General features: G+C 39.3%; 1 protein-coding gene across 3 annotated transcripts in view; it reads right to left on the bottom strand.

Moving 5' to 3' along the window:
* Positions 1-232: 232 nt before the first annotated feature.
* Positions 233-24,307, bottom strand: part of GSTCD (glutathione S-transferase C-terminal domain containing) — a 128,524-nt gene continuing 104,449 nt past the window's right edge. For all 3 annotated transcript variants that reach the window (XM_075929687.1, XM_075929688.1, XM_006119312.4), the window contains 4 exons: positions 13,754-13,887; positions 9,992-10,022; positions 3,746-3,815; positions 233-1,203 (listed from right to left, as the gene is read on the bottom strand). In XM_075929687.1, the coding sequence (XP_075785802.1) occupies positions 1,067-1,203; positions 3,746-3,815; positions 9,992-10,022; positions 13,754-13,887 (372 nt within the window). In that variant the 3' untranslated portion in view covers positions 233-1,066. The remainder of the gene's footprint in view (positions 1,204-3,745; positions 3,816-9,991; positions 10,023-13,753; positions 13,888-24,307) is intronic.

The following is a 24,307-nucleotide window of genomic DNA, read 5'->3' as shown; positions in this document are numbered from 1 at the left end:
TCTACTTATTACGCAAGAGATTCATTTTCTTTTTATTGTAACATATGATTGATATTTTCACAGGGTTCCCATAATGCAGTTGTGTGCAAATTTTAAATTTAGTAAAAATAACTGACAATGACAGATAAAAGTTCAGACTTTTCCAAATATAACCATTACTCTGTTTTAGGAATGGCACAGCCATGAGCCAGCCCTGGCAATGAGTGTCTCAACCTAAGGTGAATAACAATCCTTGCCAACAACCAAAATTATCTTAGGTGTCCATCTCTAATCAGGAGGATCATACAGTATCTGCCACACTCAATACCATGGATAAACAGAAGAATTTTACTTTCAGCAACTGTCCATACTTTCAGATTCCTGAGCACAAAATCCACATTCCACACTTCCAAAGCAATGTAAATTATTAAAAAAAAATTAAGAGATTAAAATATATATGTTGAGTAGAATGATACAAAAAGTATTTCAAGGATCTTTATGGAAAACAATACTGTTATAACAGTAGAGACTTTTTACAAGAAAAAGCTACCAATGCCATACAGCATGTAGTCTATTATTGGACAGTCTGCCCATAAGAAAAGTCACACCATAAATATGTGACTAGATTTTTCATATTTAAGTACAAAATGGTCAGCAACTTTTATTGTCCATGTGGAGACCTGCAATACTGTCATATACTCAACCTACAAACATAAATGTCGTTTTGAACTGTAATTTCAAATGTGAAAGATCAGCAGAGATGGCTGTACTGAAAAGAAAATCACTTTTCCAGAAATGAAATCAAACCCTTTCCAACCTTTGCTGGAGCTTGCTCTGTGGGGCAGTGAAAGCTTGAGGGGATTCTCATTATGAAAGCCAGCAATCCTTTAATAACATATTACAAGTAGAATTTGCAATGCTCTATAGGCAGCCCACTTTCCAAGCCTTTTCCCCGCTACTTAGTCTTATGAAAACCACAGGTTCAGAATGTGTAATGTCTGCTTCCCAGCAGTTTGAACCCCCTAAGGTGTTTTCAGGCATTGATCATGACTGATGTTTAATTAAAATCAAATAGAACTCTCATAATCTAAATAGGGACACCCACTACCATGTTGTTCTTTGGGGAGCAACTCTCTGGCTCCATGGACATCACTTGGACAGAGTAGTTGCATCCTTCTGCAGCCCATGCCCGATCCAGATCCACCAGCCCCATACAGTGTTTTCCTAGAATACCAGGACAAAAATGGAACCATTAAAAGCTTCCTTAATTTCTACTAGTAATATATGATATACAAATAAATGTACACTTTGGCACTGTTCAGTTACTAGTGATGTCAGGAAAACATAGAAGTAAATAACTTAAAATCCTGAAGCAACCTAATCCAGAAGTACCTATCATCTCCAAATCTGCTTTATTCCACTTCGACTTACAAAAGAACATGACTAACACAAATGTGGTCTGACCTTTATCTTAGTCACCTGAAAATAAAACTTAATGCACAGCAACCACGCACCCATAAAGATTTTCAATAGAATGGAATAGTTTAATGGAATAAATCAGGAAAATAATGTTTCTTTTAAAATAGAAATACCAATGAGGTATTTTTTCTCCTTAAGGAAACAGACATTTGGAAAGAATACTATACAATTTCTATGACACACAAAATATACAAAAAGGTGAAATAATTCAAAGCCTCCAGATATTTTGTATCAAAATGCCAACAAAAGCTTATTTGATGCCTCTTCCCTCTCTTTTGAACTGGCTGTTTCTTTCCCATGTCCCATGGGTATCTCATAACCAGTAGAAGACACCCCCTTTCAGAGGGTGGAGTCTAATTGGCAGCTGTAACACTGACCTAGTGGTTTTTTTGTCTAAATATAATGGAGATAGTAAAATAATTATATCTACTTTTACGTAAAATTTGAAATTAAAATCTGCAGTATTTCCTTTAGTATTCTTAATTATAGGAAATGCCCCAACTATCACAAATGCAGCTTTTAAAAATGTATTTAGATTAGTTGTTCCTTACTGCCTTTGAAATATTTCATAAGTGTTATTGAGCCAAGACGCACTTGCATTCCACAAAAATGTTTCCCTAATTGTGGCTTGAATTGTTGTTGGTTTTTTAATTTGAAACTAGTTTGTAGTCTCCCTTTTCCCTTTAGCATACTAAATCCTATAGAAGAACAATATCCATGTTCCACAGCTAAGTCTTTTGTCTGCTCTTGAACAACTATCATTTGTCACTTTTCTACACAAGAACTAAATATGGACTCGAGCTGTAAGATGTGGATCTAGGTTCAGATACCATCCAGCAAATGTCTATGTTTTGGGAACAATTGCATATGGGATCTGGTAAAACACATTCCTTTACAAAGTTCTAGTAAGTATAGCCTTCCACCTTTACTTCAAATCAGCCTCTCTTTTTTATTTAATTACTGGCCAACAGAGAGAACAGGGTGTTTTCAGCACTTAATAGCCACTGAAGGAAACAATAGGCCCATGTACCTTAACCCAGCTAGTCATAAATTGCATGGAAATGCTCATCCTGCACTTAGTTTTTGCTGTTATACAGGCAGTCCCCGGGTTACGTACAAGATAGGGACTGTAGGTTTGTTCTTAAGTTGAATTTGTATGCAAGTCGGAACTGGTACATATTGTAGGGGAAACTCTAGCCAAACATTTCTCCAGAGCTCAGTTTTATTCTCCCACACCTCACTTCTCTCAGTCCTTTATTCTCAAGCTGAGGTGTCTGCTGAGAAAAGCCGCTCCGCGTCTCCCTGGTCTGCTGGGGGGGGGCACTAGCTTCGTGTCTCCCTGGTCTGCTGGGGGGAAGCAGCTAGTGCGGGGTTGCCTCGCCCCGTTTGTAAGTAGGGATCCGATGTAAGTCGGATCCATGTAACCCGGGGACTGCCTGTATACCATTATGATATAAAACTGTAAAACTGAAAAACCACCATTTCAATTTAATGCACCAAATACTAAAAGCTGAACTGTTACAAATATGTTTTCTTCCCTAGAAGTTGGAAGCCAATACACCAACCAAGTTTCTTTATTCTTGAGAGTAAAGTATTCTAGATGTAACTATCCTTAATTATTTTTTAAAAACTCACTATGATTAATGTATCTAGATTGTTCTTTCTAGTGAAATTAAGCATATACCTCTATCTTCCTGTATCTTTCCTTGATAATTCTCTTCATAGACTAGATATAGCAATTTCCTGTTTGGTCATTTAAGTCCTTTGATTTCAAAGAAGTTTTCAATATTTCTGCTGAAGATATTTCTATCTTTACTACTTTCAACACAATTTTTGTACCGTTCCCATCTTGCCCTTGTCAGTGAATTCTTAAAATGATTGATCATCAATTACTATATGTCATGTTTAATATATCTAGGGGTTTCATACTGTCACCCACTGCCACAGTATCTTTCATGGGAGTTACACTGGTTTTAAGGAGGTCTCTAGTGGACTACAAGGTGTCTTTTTCCTTTCCAGAGTATAGCGTATAGTATAGAGTAACTAGTGCAGAGACATGGTGATGAGTAAAATGCCAAAATCATACTCTAGCTCATATCTGGAAAAACTTCACCCATAATGAAAAAAAATATATAGCAATAGAAACACTCACTTCTTTAAGTGTGCTCACAAAGCAGAAATTTGATCCTCTATTGATAAACGTACTAGTTCTTCTCATAGATCATAAATTAAGCACATCACCAAATATAATGTGCATATTCTGCACAACAGCTGTGGAATCACATACCTATTAGTCTACGTTCGGGTGGAAGCCGAACAGCTGTTTGATCTGCAAATCTGCAAAGAATCATGTGCTCCTAGAATAAAAAGTACAGAAATAGGATTTTATTTCATTACTCTTTAAAACTGTTATTTAGTCACAACATAAAAAAAACTCTATATTGATTATTCAATGGTACCAGAAAACTGTTTATAATTGTGTAATTGATTTGGACTTTGAAAGCGTGTGACAATTAAGTTTGGACACCCATCCTTTTAAGTACCCTATATTTTGGGGGCAGTGAATTTGTTCCTGGATCTGCCTTCTCTATTTCCACTCAGCAGGGAAGTTGGACACAGTTCCCACAACAGGGCAGTGTTCATAGTGTTCATACTTCAAGTCTTGTCCCCATTTGTGGGGAGCAGCCATCCTGGAATGGGGGCACTCAAACATCCTGCGTTTCCTATCAGTAAATGAATCGGAAGAGGGAAGAAATGCCGTCAGCCTTATTGGGGACAGGGCAACTTGCCATTGCTCAAATCCCACCCCAGTTAGCACAGAATCAATTTGAAATTTGAGTCCAGAGTTCCATACCATGACATGGGGAAACTTTCTTCACTCAACAGCACAAAATAAACTTAAACAAAAGTAGAACCCTGCTTTTAAGATAAAGAATAGATTCTGCTTTCCATTTTTAGCCTTTGGCTAGTAAAACAAATGAAGAAGGGATAGGTAAGTTAACTATTCTTGCAGAGTGGGAGAAGGAAAGATTGTAATGCAATGACAACTGAAAAGAATGCTCTTCTGACAACTGTATTAAGTGGGACAGCTGAAATTTAAAGTGTCAAGACCTAGCAACCAGAACCAGAATAAGTAACTACTTATGGCCACAAACAGCAAAAGGAAGGACTCTATTCACTTCTGATTATATATTGGGAAGAGGAAATATTCCTGCTTAAGGTCCCCAAAGTGCTAGCACTGCCTCTGACAAGAACTATTTCAGAACTGTCCAGCTTAATAGAACCCTCTGCAATGGCAAGAGACTTTCCTATGCAATATAACAACCCAAAGTTAAAGCCCTGAAAATGAGCACTTTTTAAAATCGAACTAGGTTATGCTTTCATTCTTGGCTAATGCAAACAGATAATTTTTAAAGGTTAGCGCCTGTATTAAGTGAAGTGACTGAAAGCTCAGATGCTTCTGCCTGATTTCTAACTTTTCACCAGCTATTACAGCTGCTGGAGCAGCTGTTTGGGAACCTTGAAGAAGCTGGAGCTGTTGATCAGAGCAAGAAGAGCTGGTAACGGGAAAAAAACCCAAAAAACAAATTAAGCCTCCAAACAGAGGCTTCCAAGAACACCTGGCTGTGGTACAGAAAGGGCAATTAGAGCTTGGGGGAGAGAAACTCGAGGCAGCTCCAAATAAGAGAAAGCAGCGACAAGTAAACAACTCCAATTTGGGAAGATAAGCTGTTGTCATTTCATGGTAAATGAGTGAAAGGTAGCTCCAAAGATATGTCAGGCTGTAACACAGCCTAGGCAAGATAGAGGGCCATACTTAAAACGTATAGTCTCCAAAGAAATAAGAATATTTTTATGCAGGTCTTAACAACCTTCCCAGAAACTAGTTTTGCACAACTTCTGATTTTACATCTCACAACTATCATGACCAACTTCTTGTCAAATTCCTATTCTGCAACACAGCTGGGCTGTCCAAAGAGGCAAAAGGATTAGGAGTGAGGCCAATAAAATAAATGTCCTCAAAAATGCAAAGAAAATGTGGCTTCACAACATCATATAAAAATACCTCAAAATGTGGCACAAAACTAATCAAGTGAAACTTCAGTGGATTGCAGTACAGTCAAGTACTCTAAATGCACTCTGACTTATAGTTCCCAAAGAAACAGGATCAGCTCAGTTTTTTCACATGAAGAAGGAGCATATACAAAGCTTCCTGCCTTCATCAGGTTACCCTGCCCAAAGCCCTGCCCACTGCCCCCACCAGTTTTGCGGCCTGTCAAACCAGATCTGAATGTTGAGGTAAGCACTATCACTCACCTAGCATGAAAAATGAGGACTGGCTTGTGAAAACACAAAAACATCTTATTTTCCTGTGGCAACAACCTGAAACTTAAACTAGCGTCTAGGTAATAGCTCTATAATTTCCCTCTCAAATGAACAGCAACCTGTCACATTTCCTGATGGCAGAAATGGTACAGCCATTATCAGGTCAACAAACATCATAATTAAAATTATCCAGCTTTCCACGTGGTTAACTCACTCTCTGGAACAGACTCAAATGTTATTAAGCTCTCAAAGCTAAATAAGTGAAGTGGTTTTGTTCCTTCCAACCATCCTCAGGGAAAGATAATAAAATGTGGCCTCTGGGTGTCTTGTGGCACTAGCCACATCATAAGCCTAGTTTTGTAACTTTAAACTCCAATAAATCAAGGCAAATATTCCCAAAAGAAAATGCTGTCAGATAGACCTATAAGATGAACAGTAAATGGATCCCATCTACATAGAGAAGCTATATCCCTGATGGTCTACTGTAAGTCTTGTTATGTACAAATGAAGTAAATTGATTTATGTAGGAACTTTCATTCTTCTTGAAGTCTCCTTGGATCACTCAAAGGAAGATAAGAAACATTAATTGAACACGGGAACTAAAGAACATAGACAATGTCTGGCCACCACATTGGAATTTTAGTCACTAACCAATCATTTTAATCAATATAGTAATATGATTTTTAGCGTTTTGCAGAGTTAAGAATTTAAGTTCCCAGACTCTGCTTTGGAAAGTATTGCGATGGTTTCCCTTGAGGATGATTAAATGCAAAGTAGAGCAGATTGCTTAACTTAAACAAAAGCTTCAGAGGGGTAGCATAGTTAGACTGTAACAGGAAAAACTTAAAAAACAACAAAAGTCTGGTAGCACCTTAAAGACTAACAAAACATGTAGATAGTATCATGAGCTTTCATGGGCACAACCCATTTCTTCAGATTACAGGAGTGTTGGAAGTCCAGATCCAAGAATAAATAAGGGAAGGAAGGAGGGAGGAGAAGGGGAAAAAATGGAGGGGAGGAAGAAAAAAAAAGATAGTGAGTAGATAAGCTTCAGAGGGATAGCCGAGTTAGTCTGTAACAGGAAAAACTTAAAAAACAACTAATAGTCTAGTAGCGCCTGAAAGACTAAACAGTTCCAAGAGGCTGATAAGAACCATTAGTTGCACTTGAAAGGAAGATAATCAATACCAGATTTTTTTCTTCCCCCCCTCCATTTTCTTCCCTTCTCCCCTCCTCCCTTCTTCCCTTATTTATTCTTGGATCTGGACTTCCAACACTCCTGTCATTTGAAGAAGTGGGCTGTGCCCTTGAAAGTTCACAATACCTTTAGCATAAACAGTTAGCATTTAGCAGTGATGCTTGGAATACCTTTGCCAGATGTTAAAAAGAATTCTGTGTGTGGCTCGAAAACTTGCCTTTGTAACCAACAGAAGTTGGTCCAATAAAAGATATTACTTCACCCACTTCATCTTTCTAATATGCTGGTAATAACACAACTACAACTACATTGCATGTGACAACCAAAAAATCCTCAGACTTATTTGTCCCCAGAAACTTGTGCTGACAAGTAATTCGTAAAGCAATTTATCAGTGACTGACACAGATATTAATATTATGTATTTATTTCTATGGACACACAGTCCTAGGGGCTGAAAGGAACATAATGGTTTTTCTTTCTACTGTTCAAGTATGAGGAGGTTTCTCAAGCTTCAAGGGATTTTCTATAGCAGAGGTATACTCAGACCTCAATGGTTCAGGAGCCAAATTAGCAATCAGTATTACCAAAAGAGCTACAGTAGCATAAAATCATTGTTTCACTATCACACACGTTTTACTATCACACATGAAAGACACATTAACGAGCCACTTGCATCTTGAGAGCCATAGTCAGAGCATCATTGTCCTATAGTTACTGTGCAATAGTGGTGGGCAATAATTTTTGAAGTGTGGCAACTTCAAAAATTTCTGAACTGTTTGCAGGTTGCCCCAGAAGGGGTGAAGCCTCGGGTGAAAGGGGCAGGGCCTTGGACGGAGCCTTTAAGTAGCAGGAGTTGAAAGGGCTTACACCTCCTTGGCAGCTCCCAGGAAATGCATTGGGGGCAGGGCCAGGAGCTGCCATGGGCCGGATGAAAGGACTAGGCAAGCTGGATCTGGCCTGCTGATAGCCTCTTGCCCAGCCCTACTCTACAACATCAAGAGACCTAAGATGTCCACAAGGAGATCTGAGAAGACATGCTGGTATTTCAAGGGTAGGTTCCTCCAAATATACAGGCAGTCCCCAACTTGCGCGGATCCGACTTATGTCGGATCCGCACTTACGAACGGGGCTTTTCTTGCCCCGGAGCTCACGGGCGGCAGGTCGCCACCCCTGTCCTCCGGGGAGAGAAAAGCTTCTCCCGGTCTCCCTAGTCTGCTGGGGGGGGGGGTCCAGCAAAGCCGCTGGACCCCCCCAGCAGACCAGGGACACCCGAGCAAAGCCGCCGCCTGGGCAGCTTTATGAGCAAAGCCGCCCAGGCGACGGCTTTGCTCGGGTGTCCCTGGTCTGCTGGGGGGGTCCAGCGGCTTTGCTGGACCCCCCCAGAACCCCAGGGAGACAGGAGCAAAGCCACACGGGCAGCGGGGTCCCTCCGCCTGTGCGGTTTTGCTCGGGTCTCCCTGGTGTGCTGGGGGGGACTCCTCCCAGCACCCCAGGGAGACAGGAGCAAAGCCGCACGGGCAGCGGGGTCCCTCCGCCTGTGCGGCTTTGCCTGGATCTCCCTGGTCTGCTGGGGGGGGGGAGGGGCGCAGCTAGTGCACCCTCCCCCCAGCAGACCAGGCTTTTGTTGCGGGATGCCTCGGGTAGAGCAGCTGGGGTGCTGCCGGGTTGGTCCTGTGGGAACCTACCAGGCAGCACCCGAGCTGTTCTGTCCCAGGCTCCAGATTCAGCAGCTGTTGAAACTGATCAGGCTGATTCCAGGAAGCTGGGGGCAGAGCAACTCTGCCTCCGGCTTCCTTTAGTCAGCCCCTGGACAGTTTCAGTGGCAGCAGCTGAATCTGGAGCCAGTTCCGACTTACATACAAATTCAACTTAAGAACAAACCTATAGTCCCTATCTTGTACGTAACCCGGGGACTGCCTGTAGAATCATTAAAGATATAAGTGACACATACTTGTTAATGGCGGGGGAGGTTTGAGGGCACAATTTAAAGGTTTTGTTGTTATGCAGAAGAATTCAGGACAGGGTATATAAACCCAGGCAGAGATCTAAGAGGGCATGTTACCCCATATGACACCCCCCTACACACACACCACCTCTGATTACAGAAGAGGTGAGAAATGGCTCAAGAATTACTTCTAGAAAGCAAATTTAGTCAGAAGAAATAATAAAATCCATTTGTCAATGAATTCATTATTGAACAAAAAGTCCTCTTATTTTGAAATAAAATTTTTTAGTTAACACTGCGCCCAGTCACACACAGGATAACTATTAGAGATGGAGAGTAATACAACTATTCAAAAGTTTGTTGATCACTGACATTTTAAAGTTATGTTATACTGAATATGACATTTATTTAATATATTATTAAATGCTTTGGAAAGCTATTTTAATTAAAATAATTACTAAAACAATCTTAGTAAATAATTATATTTATTGTTTATTCTTATTTATAAGTGACCATTCACTCTAACTGCAAATTAAGTAGAAGCATTATCATTAGACAAGAGAAAAATCTGAGGCTTACAACAGAGTGTAATGCCTTTAATAAGCTGCAGCACAGAAAGAAGGCTTGTTCTTTAAGTATTTTTCAGATAACAGCTACTGGAAAATGAAATCTCTAGAATCAAACTGTACAAAAATGCTACTTTATAGTTAGTTAGGTCTATATACCTAAGAATAATCAATACTTATCCAAAGTCTATAAAATGAGTGGTATCCAGAAGATTTTAAGTGAAATGTGTCAAAATATTCCTCATCTTAGGGTGTTTTCCTTATCTTTACTAAGATATAACATTCTTTAATGGAGAAACCATCTGCATTTATTTGACTTTTTTTAAAAAAGTGAAAGGATTGTGAGTAGATCTGAATTACTAATCATCATAATTACATTGTGTGTTCATCCTCATAATTAAAAGATGAATACAGATTATTCATTCCACTACAAATCACAGGGAAAATGCAGAAAAGGAAACAAAAAGAAAATCTAACCACAGAAATGCTTTTACATACCTTATAGGATAAGACTTCCTTGAACTGGTGACTGAAAGAGAAAAGAATATTGATTCAGTTCACACTGGAAATAATCAAGATTGAAAACAGAAGCAGTCTTTAAACACTTGATTGAATTCTAAAAAATAATACTTTTATCTGGAGGCTGAGAAGCTGTCTTCAGAAGGAGAAAATATGACAGTTTTTCTATTCACTGAATAGAAAAGGAATATTACGTGCCATTTTATGTTTTATTGTAGAACATATACAAGGTTTCAGAGAGGTAGCTGTGTTAGTCTGTTTCAGCAAAAACAGCAAGGAGTCCTGTAGGCCCTTTAAAGACTAATACATTTATTAGACTATTAGAACATAAGCTTTCACTAACTACAACTCCCTCAGATGCTGAAGAGAAAAAGAGAGACAGACAGAATGAAAGAAAGAATAAATGAAAGAAAACGGATAGAGATGGGAGTGTGACAACAGTGCTAATTACATTAGAATGAACGTGGCTCGTCTCCAACACTGGTGAGAAGGTGAAAGTACTTGAATGGGAAACTACCTACTGTAATGCAAGAACCACTCCATGTATTTATTTTAGACCTTGGTTCAGGGTGTCAAATTTGTATCAGAATTCCAGCTCATCGGTTTCTCTTTTCAGCCTGTTTTTGAAGTTTTTCTGTTTGAGAATGGCAACTTGCAAGTCTGAAACTATTTGCCCAGTGAGGTTAAAGTGCTTCCCCCACTGGCTTTTGAATGTTGCCATTCTTATGGAACCTGTCCCTGCAATAAACCTCATTGCCAGCTCTATTCAAATGTCTATCCTAGTGATACAATAACAGAACCTAACAACTTCAGCTATACCATCAAAGGCTCATTCACATGCACATCTACTCATGTAATATATGCCATCATGTGCCAACAACATCCCTCTGCCATGTATATTGGATAAACCGGACTGTCTCTATGCAAAAATAAATGGACACAAATCAGACATAAAAAATGGCAACAAACCAGACATTAAAAATGCAACATCCCAAAATTTCTTTACTTCTTTTTCTCTTCAGCATCTGAGGGAGTGAGTTGTAGATCACAAAAGCTTATGCTCTAATACCCTCAGAGGCGGCCCGTCCATATAGGCGAACTAGGTGATTGCCTAGGGTGCCCAGTTAAATGGAGCACAATATCATTGAGGGGTTTGGAGGTGGGGGCGCTGATTGCATGGTTCGCCTAGGGCGCCAGTTGCTGGCAGCTAGTCTAGGGGCGCACCTGAATACCCTAGTAAATTTGTTAGTCTTTAAAGTGCCACCGGACTCCTTGTTATTTTTTATATATAGGCATTTCTTTAAACCATTATATATATTACACATTTTTAAATAAGTGGTTTTATCCATAATTTATATAAATATTAGAAGATTTAGCTGGTATTGCTCGGGTCCTCAATTCAATTATTTTGTTTTTCTTCATTTAAATCATTGCTCTGGGGTGGGACTGGGGATGAGGGATTCAGTATACAGCATGCACCTCTGCCCTCTCTCACTGCAGCAGGCTGGGGCCAGGTGAAAAGCTCATCTACCTGGCTGCTGCAGCTCTAGCTCCCAGCTTGGGCAGGTCCAGGTTTGTCTCCCACCCATGCTCCCCAGTCAGAGTGAGGACTGCAGCATACTTTCCCCTGAGAAGGGGAGCAGCCAGAGATGTTCAGCCAGAGATAAATCAGGGGGAGGAGGGGAGCTTCAGTCCACCATGCCTTCCCTAAAGGATGCCTATGGGGTGGGAGACTCTGGACTGGGACAGTCCTGGATGGGGAGGGGTGCGCACCCCAACCTACCCTCTTTTAGCTGCATGGAAGTTGTCTCTTTTCTATGTGGTTTTAAGAAAAGCAATCCCATTCCAGGCATATCCCATTTGCCTGTCATAGTCAAACCCTTATGTTATAATAAGAGGAGGTTTAAAATTTGGTGGTCCTTGCTTTTACTGTTTAGGAGGAGTTCTTGAACAAACAGACAGATGGACAGAGAGACACAATCACAGGCAAATTATCTCAAATATATAGTAGATTTTATAGTGCTATAGTGGTAGCAACATATACACCCTAGAATATACAATACATACACATACCTTTTGAGTCTGCCATACCACAAAACTGCATTATTTGTCACTAAAATTTAATTACATATTATGTGCCCAATTACAGAGGAAAGTTTTCTAATATTACCAGCTTTAAAAAAATGAAATTGTAGTTAAGGCTGAACTCCTGCACAGAGAGCTAATTGCCTCATGTGCTTCAGAGCCTTTAAAATTTTAAACGTCAGTAAAAACACATCCCTTTCTAAAGCATCTTTGAGCAAAAGATCTCAACCATCTTCAGAAACCTTAATGAATTTCCTGTCTAAAATTGTAATTAACTTCAAGTTAAATGAGAGGATTTCGTCAACCTTTAAAAAAATAAGTCAAAAGTAGTTTCTAGTATTACATCTGCCCCCGGCCATTTTAGCAATTTTACAATTGAATTAGACTGTTTTTTTTAAAATACTTTTTCTTTCCTCTTGTTATGTGAAAAAAACAAACAAAAAAGGAAACATATTATGCAGTATATAGAACAAAACTAGAGGATCATAAAGTGCTGTCAAATGCACCAAGTAATCAACCTGAAAAAACAAATAGCTATTCTTTAATCGTGTTATGTTTAACAACTTTGACATTTCTTGTAAAAATAGTAAGAAAAATATTTTCAAACAAAAATATATAATTTTTACGGTGTTGAAACTTTTTTTTGATAGAAAGGCTATTATTTACATCAGACAATATAATCCAAAAGAATTTTGGATTTTCTAATAAAGTATACATTTTATAATCTTGAAAATTCAAAAGAGTCTACTTAAAACCATAAGCCAGTCTGAAAGTATAAAAATACACAATTAAAGCTTTTAACACAATCATAACTCCGTCCTGAAACACTCTAATCTTCATTCCCATATACCTACTTCTTAAGATACGTTATTTTTTAATCAAGTGTGTTAAAAAGCCCAGAGCCTAAGGGTTATGATTATGGACATCTTAAATCTGGAGAAAACAGTAAGCACAGTTTGTGATAGAAATATAAAAATATTAACATAAGAGCAATGGATTTGATTGTTTAGTTTTATAACAGTATAAATCTACCAAAATCTATGGGATATCACTGGTGGTGAACTGCAGTAACACATGTGTCAATGAGTCCCAAGGTGATGGGGTCATTCATCCACCCCTAAGCCCAACGAGTGGACCAGACACACAGGGAGAACAGGCTATATTATTTAATGGATGATGTAACCTGTCATCCCACTGCATACGTATTATGTGTCTAGCACTCAGTGTGATAGTCTGCACTACCACACACATAAATACAACTCATTACCTTTTGCTGTTTTCATTAAATTTCCATAAGTCACTAGCACTGTATCTAACAATCCCTATATAACTGGTGACATATAAAATCTTTATGAACAGTGTTGAATAGCTGCCTTTGACACTGAGCTAGGAATTAGTAAAGTATCCCCTTTCTCAGTGGAGTACATTTTTCTGGAAAGAAGGCTGGAATCTCTTTGCCACTGTAGGTATTTTTGTGGTCACTAATGAGGTGAACCTGTTTATCCTGGATAGTTAAAACCAACTAGTTTTTCAGTGGTGATGCAGCAGCTTTATGGGGCAGAGTTAAGGTTCTGTGGGTGTTATTAAATGTCCATTTACATACTTTTGATTTTTAAACTTTACATTTCCAGACCCTTGTACAACTAGATTCTTCACCTTCGAGGAAACATAAATTTCACTGTGTTCTGAATGAAACCGTAACAGCAAGGGCAGACAACAAAGGCTGCGTGGGCCTTGATGCAGTGTTCAATCACCATGTCAGTTGCCACGCCACAAGCATGCAGAGCCACCTAAAACATATAAAGAAAAGAAACTTTAACAGTATTCTTCTGTTCTCTTACAACTCTATTTCTTAGAAGTTTTCTGGATGATTGAATTATCTGACCCCCCCCCTCCCCCCACACACACACACTGCAGTGAAAGCTAGAGGGTAAGGCTAGGGCTTATTCCCAACCACTCAACCAGAGAGTGTCTCATAGCTCTGTCAAACATTTCTCTTGCTCATTTTAATGCCAAGGGAACTTCATCAATAATTCTTGTTGGTGGAGAAACTATAGACACTAAACTAAAATTACTTGCCAATGACATTTTACAGTATCAACTCAAATGAAGATACCTTTAAAATATTTTACAAAATACAAAATATCATGCTGGTTAGTGAAGAATGTCAGTCCAAGAAAGAAATGCTTAGAAATGTGTAGAGATTTTTTAAAGCTAGATTTTAATGATAAAAACGATATGTGAAACACAATAATCAGTAACACGCACATACAGGTTACATTATATATCATCTCTCACTGAAAGAAAATCTTAACGACGACTTGGTTTCTGCAAAGCCATGAAAGAGGAAAAAATATGTTAAATCAAATTTAGGCTTATGAGAAAGCACCTTTTTAACTGAGATATTTAATAAATGGGTATTTGTTTGTCAGAGACAATAAGCAGGTAAAGATTTTGTCATTCTGTTGTAATTTTCTTTTCATTCTTTTGGGATGTACTTGTACACCAGGAAAAAAACATTTAACATGTCATTTCATCATGACAGGATAGATTCTGAGTTCATGTGCATATCAAACATGCAAGGAGGTTCCACTCTCTTTAAGTGCCAGTCACAACTGCACTTGTTGTGGAGAGCAAGTCAGCTCCTTTGATATACAAGGGGCTGAAAGCAGTGGGGTAATTTGTCCACCCCTGAGCCCAAAGAGTGGCCCAGACACACGGGAAGAACATCTCTTTTAAGGGATGGTGCAATCTGCCATTTAGCAAATTTGCCTGTTGATGGTACAATTGCCCTTAAGATGGATGCAATCCCACAATGCAGACTTTAGATATTTTTCCTCAGTCACTTTGGTAATTGTCAAATATGTGTAATTCAACAGGGTTCCTCTATATTAGAGCCTATCTCCTCCATCTATTTAAGCTAGTAGAGAGGCTGAATTTGTGATATCCCAAAAAAGCCTATGCCAACAATTATAGCAGAAATTGGCCAATGCCAAAATAACACTCTGAAGTTAGAGAAGAGATTTATTTTATTCCTACATCAAAAAACAAAATCTGATTAACTGAATCATATGTAAATAAAAAACAAAAGTGTACAGGCTTGTAAACATTATATGTAGCTGGGCTCTACATTCCATGTAGATCTGTAGGTAGAAATAAACAGGAAACAAATTAGTCTTTTTAAAAAATAAACTCCAAAACCATATATACTGGAACATATGACACCATTATGTACTGTATGTTTAAGAATTGATTTCAGAATATCTCCAAGGGTCCTGATCCCACAGAGTTCTGTGAAGTTGCATTTGGAGTTCACTGCAGGACTGGACTCTAAATTAGCACCTGCTTCATGAGAGATGACACATGTAAAGACTCATAAGGTGTTGATCAATATGCTAAAATAGTATGTGAAATCCAAAAATCTTTTAGTGTGTCCCTTATTGCTGCTTCAGAACTACAATGACAGGCATTTGTTCCTTTATGAAGTGTTTTAGAGCCTACTCCTATAAATACACATGCATACATACTCACATGAATGCTCTCAATGCAATGAGGGACATTACGAGGTTCATGTTTGTAAAGTTCATCAAATCATAAATGTTTGAAGGATCAGATCTGTATTCTCTTAAATTGGGTATATATATTTTAAAAATCTAAGTTAGTCAACCATCTTTTCCCCTCACCCTCTCTCAAAGATGCAGCTCTCAGGCAAATGTGCCTCTTTTTAAAGTAGCATTTATTTAATGTAATTTTTCTGAAGCTTTTTTGTGATTTTATTTTATTTCCATTTGATGTTTGGCTTTATGAAAAATTGAGTGACACTCAAATGACTGCAAGCTACTTTTTTTTCATGAAATGTAACAAGAACACTGCATAATCATTATGTCAAAAATAATTACACAATCGCTTGTTCACCATTTTGAAAAGACAGGACAATGCTAGCAGGTTATACTGGAGCAATTAATTAATTTTCTAACTATGACCAAACAAATATATTATGTTCTTGTTTCATTTTTTGAGAGGTTTATAAGGCACAGGAAAAATTAAATTAGATGTGACTCTGTTTGAGCTCAATAATTAGACAATAATGCACACAATGCAAAATGTTCTCATTTGTGAAGAATTATGTTCTAACCAATCCCAGACAGATGTGGAAGCCTAGAGCAGTGTTTTTCAACCTTTTTTTTAAAAATAAAGTACCCCTTTAAAAAAACATTATAAGTACCCCCTTTAAAAAAATTATAAGCAGGGCTCGACAAATAATGTAATCTACTCGCCGGTGGCAAGCAGATTACAACCCGGAAGAGCCGGCACAGAACTGTGCGAAACCGCGTGGCTGGTGAGTGGGGCTCACCGCCGCTTGGCAAGTCCTGATTATAAGTATCCCCAGTACCTATGGTTTTCAGACACACAAATTTTTTTCTACCATTACTACACATTTGTTTAAACAACTTAACTGTAGCCAGGCGGGCGATGAAATTTTTGGGTGTAAAAAGTACAAAAATAATAAAGCGTTGTAAAACTTAAAACAAAAATTCAGTTTTCTCCAAATTTCAGTTGTCTTGAAGTACCCTCCCAGACTTCTCTCAAGTATCCCTAAGGGTACTTGTACCACTGGTTGAGAAACACTGGCCTAGAGAATATAAAAGCAGGGTTTGTTTTAAGGATTGCATTACAGAACTACAACGTGATACCTCATGGGAAACTGACTTTTCAAAAGACTACATGACTTCCATTTTGGATTCAAGATCCAATAATACTCCAGAATTACAGACATGATCACAACGGGGAATGGATGCAAATCTGTAGACAGTTCTGCAGTTAGATTTATAGGTCATAGTTTTGTACTTCCCAATTGCCTGAACCAAAACCAAAAGTGACAGTGGTCCCTCAAACAGGACAATGCATCATAATAGCTACCATCACACAAAGGGAAAATTGAAGTGGTCAAAATAAAAGAATAGAAACAATCCAATATATAGTTGTAGTAGAAGGAAAAGGCTGCATTAATAAAAAACTGTAAGAGATGCCTACTGTGTCTCTGCTAAGCCTATATTGTAATTAGTTTTAAACACACAGTCTATGTTTACACTACAGGGTTTTTGTGCTTTTTTGAGCAAGAAAATTTACAGTAAAATGGCAGAACAGAAGGCTTTTTGTGGTGTAGGTATACCTCTTTCTACGAAGAATAACTCCTTTTTTCACAAGAGTTCTTGCACAAAAAGGTGTGTGGGGACGCTCAACAGGGGTTTCTTGTACAAAAAGAGCCTATCAGAAAAAGCACAGGTGCTCTGATGGCCTTTTTGTGAATAGCAATCATAACATTCTTGCACAAGAGTGTCCATGCAGCGTGGACGCTCTCTTGCGATGAGCTTTTTAGGTGTGGACGTGCTTTTGCGCAAGACGTTTTTGCGAAAGATCTCTTCTGCAAAAAGCTTCTTGCACAAAAACCCTGCAGCGTAGACAAAGCCACAATGTCTGAGCAATTCAGAATCAGTCAGATGAAGCAATGAGAATAAGTCAATGGGCTTAAATTGCAGCAAAGAAGGTTAGGTAAAACATTAGGAAAACTTCCTGTTTAGGTGGTTAAAAGCACTGGATTAAATTGCCTAGGGAGATTATGGAATCTCCATCATTGGAGATTTTTAAGAGCAGGTTAGAAATGGTGCATGGTCCTGCCCTGAGTGCAGGGGACTGGACTTGATGACCTCTAAAGGTTCCTTCCAGTTCTATGAAGAGAACTCTTGGCTATATTCTCTATTTCATGGCATGCAATATGCCAAAACAGCAGATTTACAAAAAATGAGAATTTACAGAAATAATGTTTCCTTATATCAACATTTTGTTTATATATTTTTTCTTTATAGGGACTGGTACATAAAAACAGGCTCATTCTGTTTTACACATTAACCTGTTCCTCCTGATTATTCTTAATATCATAATTCTGATTGACCACACAATTGGGTAATATGGAAATTACATCACAGATTGGGATTTCACAGGGAGAACAAGCAGGAACAAATGAATCCTCGGCGAAAGGATCATGTTCTCATTTACATTTTCTTAACAGAAAATAAAGAAAGCAAGCCAATTTAGAACATAACAAATTTATCAGATTCTTCTAGTGATGGAAAAATGATAATCAGCCACCATTTTAAGTCATTCATCAAGATTTCTTTATGTGTGGAGAGGAAACAAAACAAAAGAAATAGGATACAGTGTTTATAGAGTGTTCCAGAGGGACAGCCACTCTTTAACAGCAAAGAGTAAAAAGCAGTATGACATCTGAGTAGTAAGATGAGGGTCTGGTTGTGATTTATATTAGTAGTTGTTTTCTGTGACTGTATTGACTTGTTAGTGCTTCTTGACAATTATCTATGAATAATTACATTTCATTCATAGGCACTGAAGCCTTGATCTTAGATTAGTTTTCCAATATGTGACCTTTTCGGGCATAGTTCTCAAGTGGATTAAATTCCATTTCTCTTTGATGGACACCGCTTATAATATTCGAGATAAAATATTTCATCTAAAACTGATGTGAGAAACCAGTGACATACCAAAGTGATATTTCAAAACTTTTTGTACCAGTGAAGTGAAGAAGACTAGACTGATGCACAAAAATTCAGGAACAATTTATGCCCTTGATCTTAAGAGATTTCAGCTCCTGATGACTCAAAGGTGCTCAGGAATGCTCAAAATCTCCACAGCCACAGCTGCTGTAGAAAAAAAAGAAAATCTTCACTCTTTTCCATCCTCCCTAAAAAAACATTTTGGCACCGATGAAGAGTGAGGGGGAACCTTTAACTCTCTCTCCTTCACCCAGTGACACTGGAAGAGAAGAGCAGTATCTACATTAGGAATGTAAAATCATGTTTAAAAGCTAATCAGTTAAAGCTTTACCAGGTAACTGGTTAACCCTTATATCATTCTCTATCCTGGCTTTTGGAAAGAAAAAACAAAAAGATGTGCTTCTTAGTCTTGTTTTCCTCTCCCAATTTCCACTTGTCTCACAACTCCTTCTACACCTCTTCAGTCACTACCTTGCATCTGCTGCCCATATATTTTTGCTGAAGAAAGCTAAAATGGACAACAGGGATACAATCTCACTGCTACCATTATAATCATTAATAGTTCTTAAGCATGGTGTACATGACACTAAATAAAGACAAGTTATTGTCCCAAACAGCTTCTAGTTAAGAGGCGCTAGATTTCTGGCAGCAGTAAAAGAATGAAGAAAAACAGACTACATGAAAACAACATCAAGGATGGGGTACCAATTGATACAAGCCATTAACATGTGGAGGAGAAATGTACTTGAAGCACAATGGATGACCATTTTAATGGTTAATTTTCTTTATGGGCTCTGAGCACTGGAGAAATTACTGCATGTTTTGCCTCTAAGGGTGCACCTACAATGCACCCTTAGCTTGAAATAAAGTATGCAATTTGAGCTACGCCAATTGTGTAGCTTATTTCAAATTAATTTCAAAATATCTTATTTTGAAAATTGGCAGTATCTACCCAGCGCTAAATTTTGAAATAAACCACTGCTCCGAAACATCCCTTAATCCTCATGGAATGAGGTTTACAGGAACATTGGAATAGCGCATTCATTATTTTGAAAGCTATTTTGAAATAATGGGAGTGCTGTCAAGATACAGAAAATGCTATTTCAGGATACCAGAAGAAATGTCTAGACACACCCCAATTGACTATTCTGCACACACAGGTATGCAGTGTGTATTTATATAAATGTGCTTTAATCGGTATCATTAATGGAAGTTATGAAACAAGGTTTAAACTCCCATTTAAAGGTTCCCAATAAGATTTTGGACTACAGAAATGAGAAGATAAAATAAGTTAAATCCAAAATTTGGGTAAAAACAACACAAAACATATAATAATGTTCTATTGTTGTCTGCAAACCTCATTATATAAGCTCCAGTGAACAAAGAAATCAATCAGCTGCACAAAGAAAGATCAGAAATATGTTTGTTAGTTATTAGTGCAGCAAAAGGTATAATGGATGTATTAAACAGACCGTTCATCATAGAAAAACAAAGTAGCCGAACAAAAATAATTTTAAAACAAGAGAAGATTTTTAAAAATCACAGCTACCAGTTACAACAACACTAATTCTATGCTCTCCTTTGAGGGGGACAGAAGCTCTTCTTTCAGTGTAGTGCTAAAACACAGATCTAATACATATAAAAGAAAGAATTAACTGCTGTTAGCTAATATCAATACAGAATTATTTTATTGATCCTACATGAGCTTTAAGTCAACTAACTTCTCTGTTTAGCCCAGCAGAATCTACACAACTGAAAACTGGATATCATTAATGACATCCAATATGGAGTTTTTGTCACCATCAGGGGCGGCCCGTCAATACAGGTGACCTAGGCGGTTGCCTAAGGCGCCAAGATAAACTGCCGTTGAGGGCTCTGGAGGCAGGGGCGCCGATCGCGCGTTTTGCCTAGGGCGCCAGTTGCTGGCAGCTCGTCTAGGGTCGCTCCTGGTCACCATGTGCTGTTCTTCTGTACTACATATTAATCTGTACACAGAAACCTAATTCAAGTACAGGCAGTCCCCGACTTACGTCGGATCTGCAGTTACGAACGGGGCTCTCCCCGGAGGACACGGACTGCGGGACCTCGCGGTCCTGCTACCCATGTACTCGGGGCTTTCTCCGCGTCTCCCTGGTCTGCAGACCAGGAAGACGCGGAGCAAAGCCGCGGAGGGGCTCGGGCAGCGGGGCAGCCCAGGCGCGCCTGGGCTGCCTCGCCACCCGAGCCCCCCCGCGGCTTTGCAAAGCCTCGGGGAAGCAGGCAGCGGGACAGCCCAGACGCCCCGCGGCTGTCCCGCTGCTGGCATCCTCAGAGGCTTTGTTCCCCGTCTCCCTGGTCTGCTGGTCTCCAGCATACCAGGGAGACGGGGAGCAAAGCCGCGGAGGACCCAGGCGGCGGGACCGCGGTGCGTCTCGGTCTGCCGCCCGCGTCTTCCTGGTCTGCTGGGGTGGGGGGGGGGCGCTGCTGGTCAGTTTCAGCAGCGGCTGAATCAGGACGCCTGGGGCAGAGCAGATGGGGTGCTGCTGGGTTGGTCCAGTAGCACCGAGGAGCAGCGCTACTGGAGCAACCCAGCAGCACCCCAGCTGCTCTGCCCCAGGCGTCCACAAGTCAGCTGCTGCTGAAACTTACCAGCGCTGACTACAGGAAGCCCGAGGCAGAGTTGCTCTGCCCCGGGCTTCCTGGAATCAGCTGCTGATCAGTTTTAGCAGCAGCTGACTTGGGGACGCTCGGGGTTCTTAAGTTGATTCTGTATGTAAGTCGGAACTGGCGGTCAGTTTCAGCAGCGGCTGAATCTGGACGCCAGTTCCGACTTACATACAGATTCAACTTAAGAACAAACCTACAGTCCCTATCTTCTACGTAACCCGGGGACTGTCTGTAGTCCTTAAAGAATACAGAACACTCCCAAAATAATATGTTGTCTCAGGAACTTTCCCAAACATAGGAAGCAACACAGATGATGCAGTGATGGTACATGTCTAGACTAGGGACATTATGTGTTTTTATGTAAATGTGTAACTGCTTGAAATTTTAGTGGGTTACACATTTACACATGAGGAGGCAGAGATGAGCCAGTGCTCATGGGAAGTCGGCTTTTAACAAAAATTACTGCCTGAACTCAGAAGGAAATTGAAGCCTGAGTTCCATGAGGCAGGGGGCTGTAACCTAGCCCTGACACCTATGGTGGTGGTTGGGCTCAGGATTTGGCTCCAATCCCCGACCACTCTAAGCCAGCCCTGGTGTGGGGTTCTAGCCCACTTTGGGTCCTGACCCACAGTTTTAGAACCGCTGAACAAGATCATTTATTAAAATACATTTTTGTAACCTTGTTTATTACTATTTCTTGCATTTAGAATATTGTAATTTGATCTGACGAATAAGAGGAATTAATTAGGAGAAGTTATTCTTAGCTTCACATTTTCAAATGTAAGTTAACAATAAGTTAGCAGCTAAACAGACCACCACAACTTTATCTGAAGACAGATAAACACATTCCCCACTAATAAAATCTAAAGAGATCAAGACTTCTTTGCTAGGTGTATATAAAATGTCAGAGTTTTTTGCCTCTTCCTTGTGTTCCAAGTATATCACCTACACCAACAAAATGAACAATGACAGGTTATTTTCTTCAGTGATAACAAAAAAAACCCCTTTAATTTAGTATTCATCTGGATGTCCACAACAAACTGAACAGCTTGCTGCTGCATTTATCCTCAAAGCCACGGCCAATGACAGTCTCAACCAGGAATATTTCATTAAACACAACAAAGTTACACAATGCTTAAAGAATATTTGAGTGGGGGTGAATTGGTTTAAAATGTTCTATCTGTAAATACTGTCAAGTAATCTATACTGCCTGTGCTGCTGTGATGCAATCTGATGAACTATACCATATGATATGCCTGGAGAAACTTAAAATATTTCTTTCTTAATCAACCATATTTAGGGTATGCACAATTATTAGAGTTGAGAGATTATTTCTAGAACCTTTCAAGAACCATATCAGTTGTCAATTATTTCTATACCGTTTTATTTCTGTGTAACCATACTCCTGGGTTGTTATGCCATGTTTAACATCCATCATTTCACTATTTGCAAATTATAATAATTTTGTCAGCAGGACATTATTAGTACCTATGAAGTAAATTGTAAATATATGTAATGTGAAGTATCTGCAGTACATTTATTTTGCCTTTGAGGAACAGATGATAATTTGAGTCTGATTCTTTACTAAGTTTTCTGAGTAAATAACTTACATAATCAAGCCCCATATTGCCCAGCATACGTCGGAGGCTCTTCAATCTGGCCGCAGCAGCCCCTGTTGGTGGCAGGCCCAGCCTGAGTGTGCTGCAGGCAGGGGCGCTCTAGCATGACAGGAGCAGTTCCTGTTAAGTGGCTCGCCTCTATCCCCCTTTAATCAATTAACCAATTAAACATTATGTTTAACTGATTAACCAATTAAATGGGATTTTACATACCTAGTATAATGTCTGAGCCCTTAAAATGTAAGCTTTTCCCTCTCACTCAGTGTGATACATATCTACTCATTCCTTCTCAAATTTAGCATCAAATATAAGTTCTTTAAAGGTCTTGACCTTTGAGGCCTTTCATATCTCCACTCTGATCTTGCCTTATGAGTTGCTCACACACACAAGCATGGCCCAGGCAGCTCTCACTGGGCGGTTTCTGGCACCATGTGGGGACTCACAGGCTGCCCCTAGAAGCCAACCACTTGGAGTGGCATGCTAGGGACAGCAGCAGGCAGGAAGCCTGATGCAGGGGGCCTACCCCAGGTCCTGCTCAGCTGTGGGACAAGAGAATTGTGGCAGACTGGATTTTGCCCACCCCACTCTACTCACTTTACTCTGAAAACGCTTTATACTTGACTACCCCTTAGCATCCTTTTCTGATTTTTCTCTACTGAAAATATTTCTGAAGTTCACACGACCACAGTATATAGGTAACTTCTTTTCATCATCTTCCATGCTGCACATTTCACGCTACCTTGAGCCGTGGTGCGGTGAATATTGCCCTTCCAGCTTCAAACCCTTCCTCAAAGTACTGTTCTTTAATGAGCCACTCTAACCTTGAAGTGCTGTAATTAATTAAAAACAAACAAAAACATTTGCCTTTCTACATCACGATGCATCTCCCCAATACTAAGATTTACTTTAATTATTTTCTTAGGGTGTGTCTAGACTATAGGGTTTTTTCGAAAAAAGTGGCCTTTTTTCGAAAAAACTTCCCCTGTGTCTAGACTGCTGCTGCATTCTTTCGAAAGTAAATCGAAAGAATGCGGCAGTTTGTTTGACTGTGGAAAACCTTGTTTTACAAGGAATAACGCCTTTTTTTGAAAGTGCTCTTTTGAAAAAAGGCGCTATGTAATGCAAACTATGCTTTTTCGAAAGAGAGCATCCAGACTGCCTTTGTGCGCTCTTTCAAAAAAGCAGCTTGCTTTTTCGAAAGTACTGGCTGTAGTCTAGATGCTCTTTTTCAAAAGAAGCTTTTTCAAAAGTATTTTTTGAAAAAGCCTCTTTCGAAAAAGGCACGTAGTCAAGATGTACCCGTAGACACTGAATACCTTGGAACAAGAACATCTTTCTCATATGAGTTTTGCACATTGAAGAGAATAATTTGA

This window comes from Pelodiscus sinensis, chromosome 5 (assembly GCF_049634645.1).
Source record: "Pelodiscus sinensis isolate JC-2024 chromosome 5, ASM4963464v1, whole genome shotgun sequence".
NCBI classification, from domain to species: Eukaryota; Metazoa; Chordata; order Testudines; family Trionychidae; genus Pelodiscus; species Pelodiscus sinensis.
Note: the sequence above shows the minus strand (reverse complement) of the source record. Positions and strands in the feature narration are given on the sequence as shown.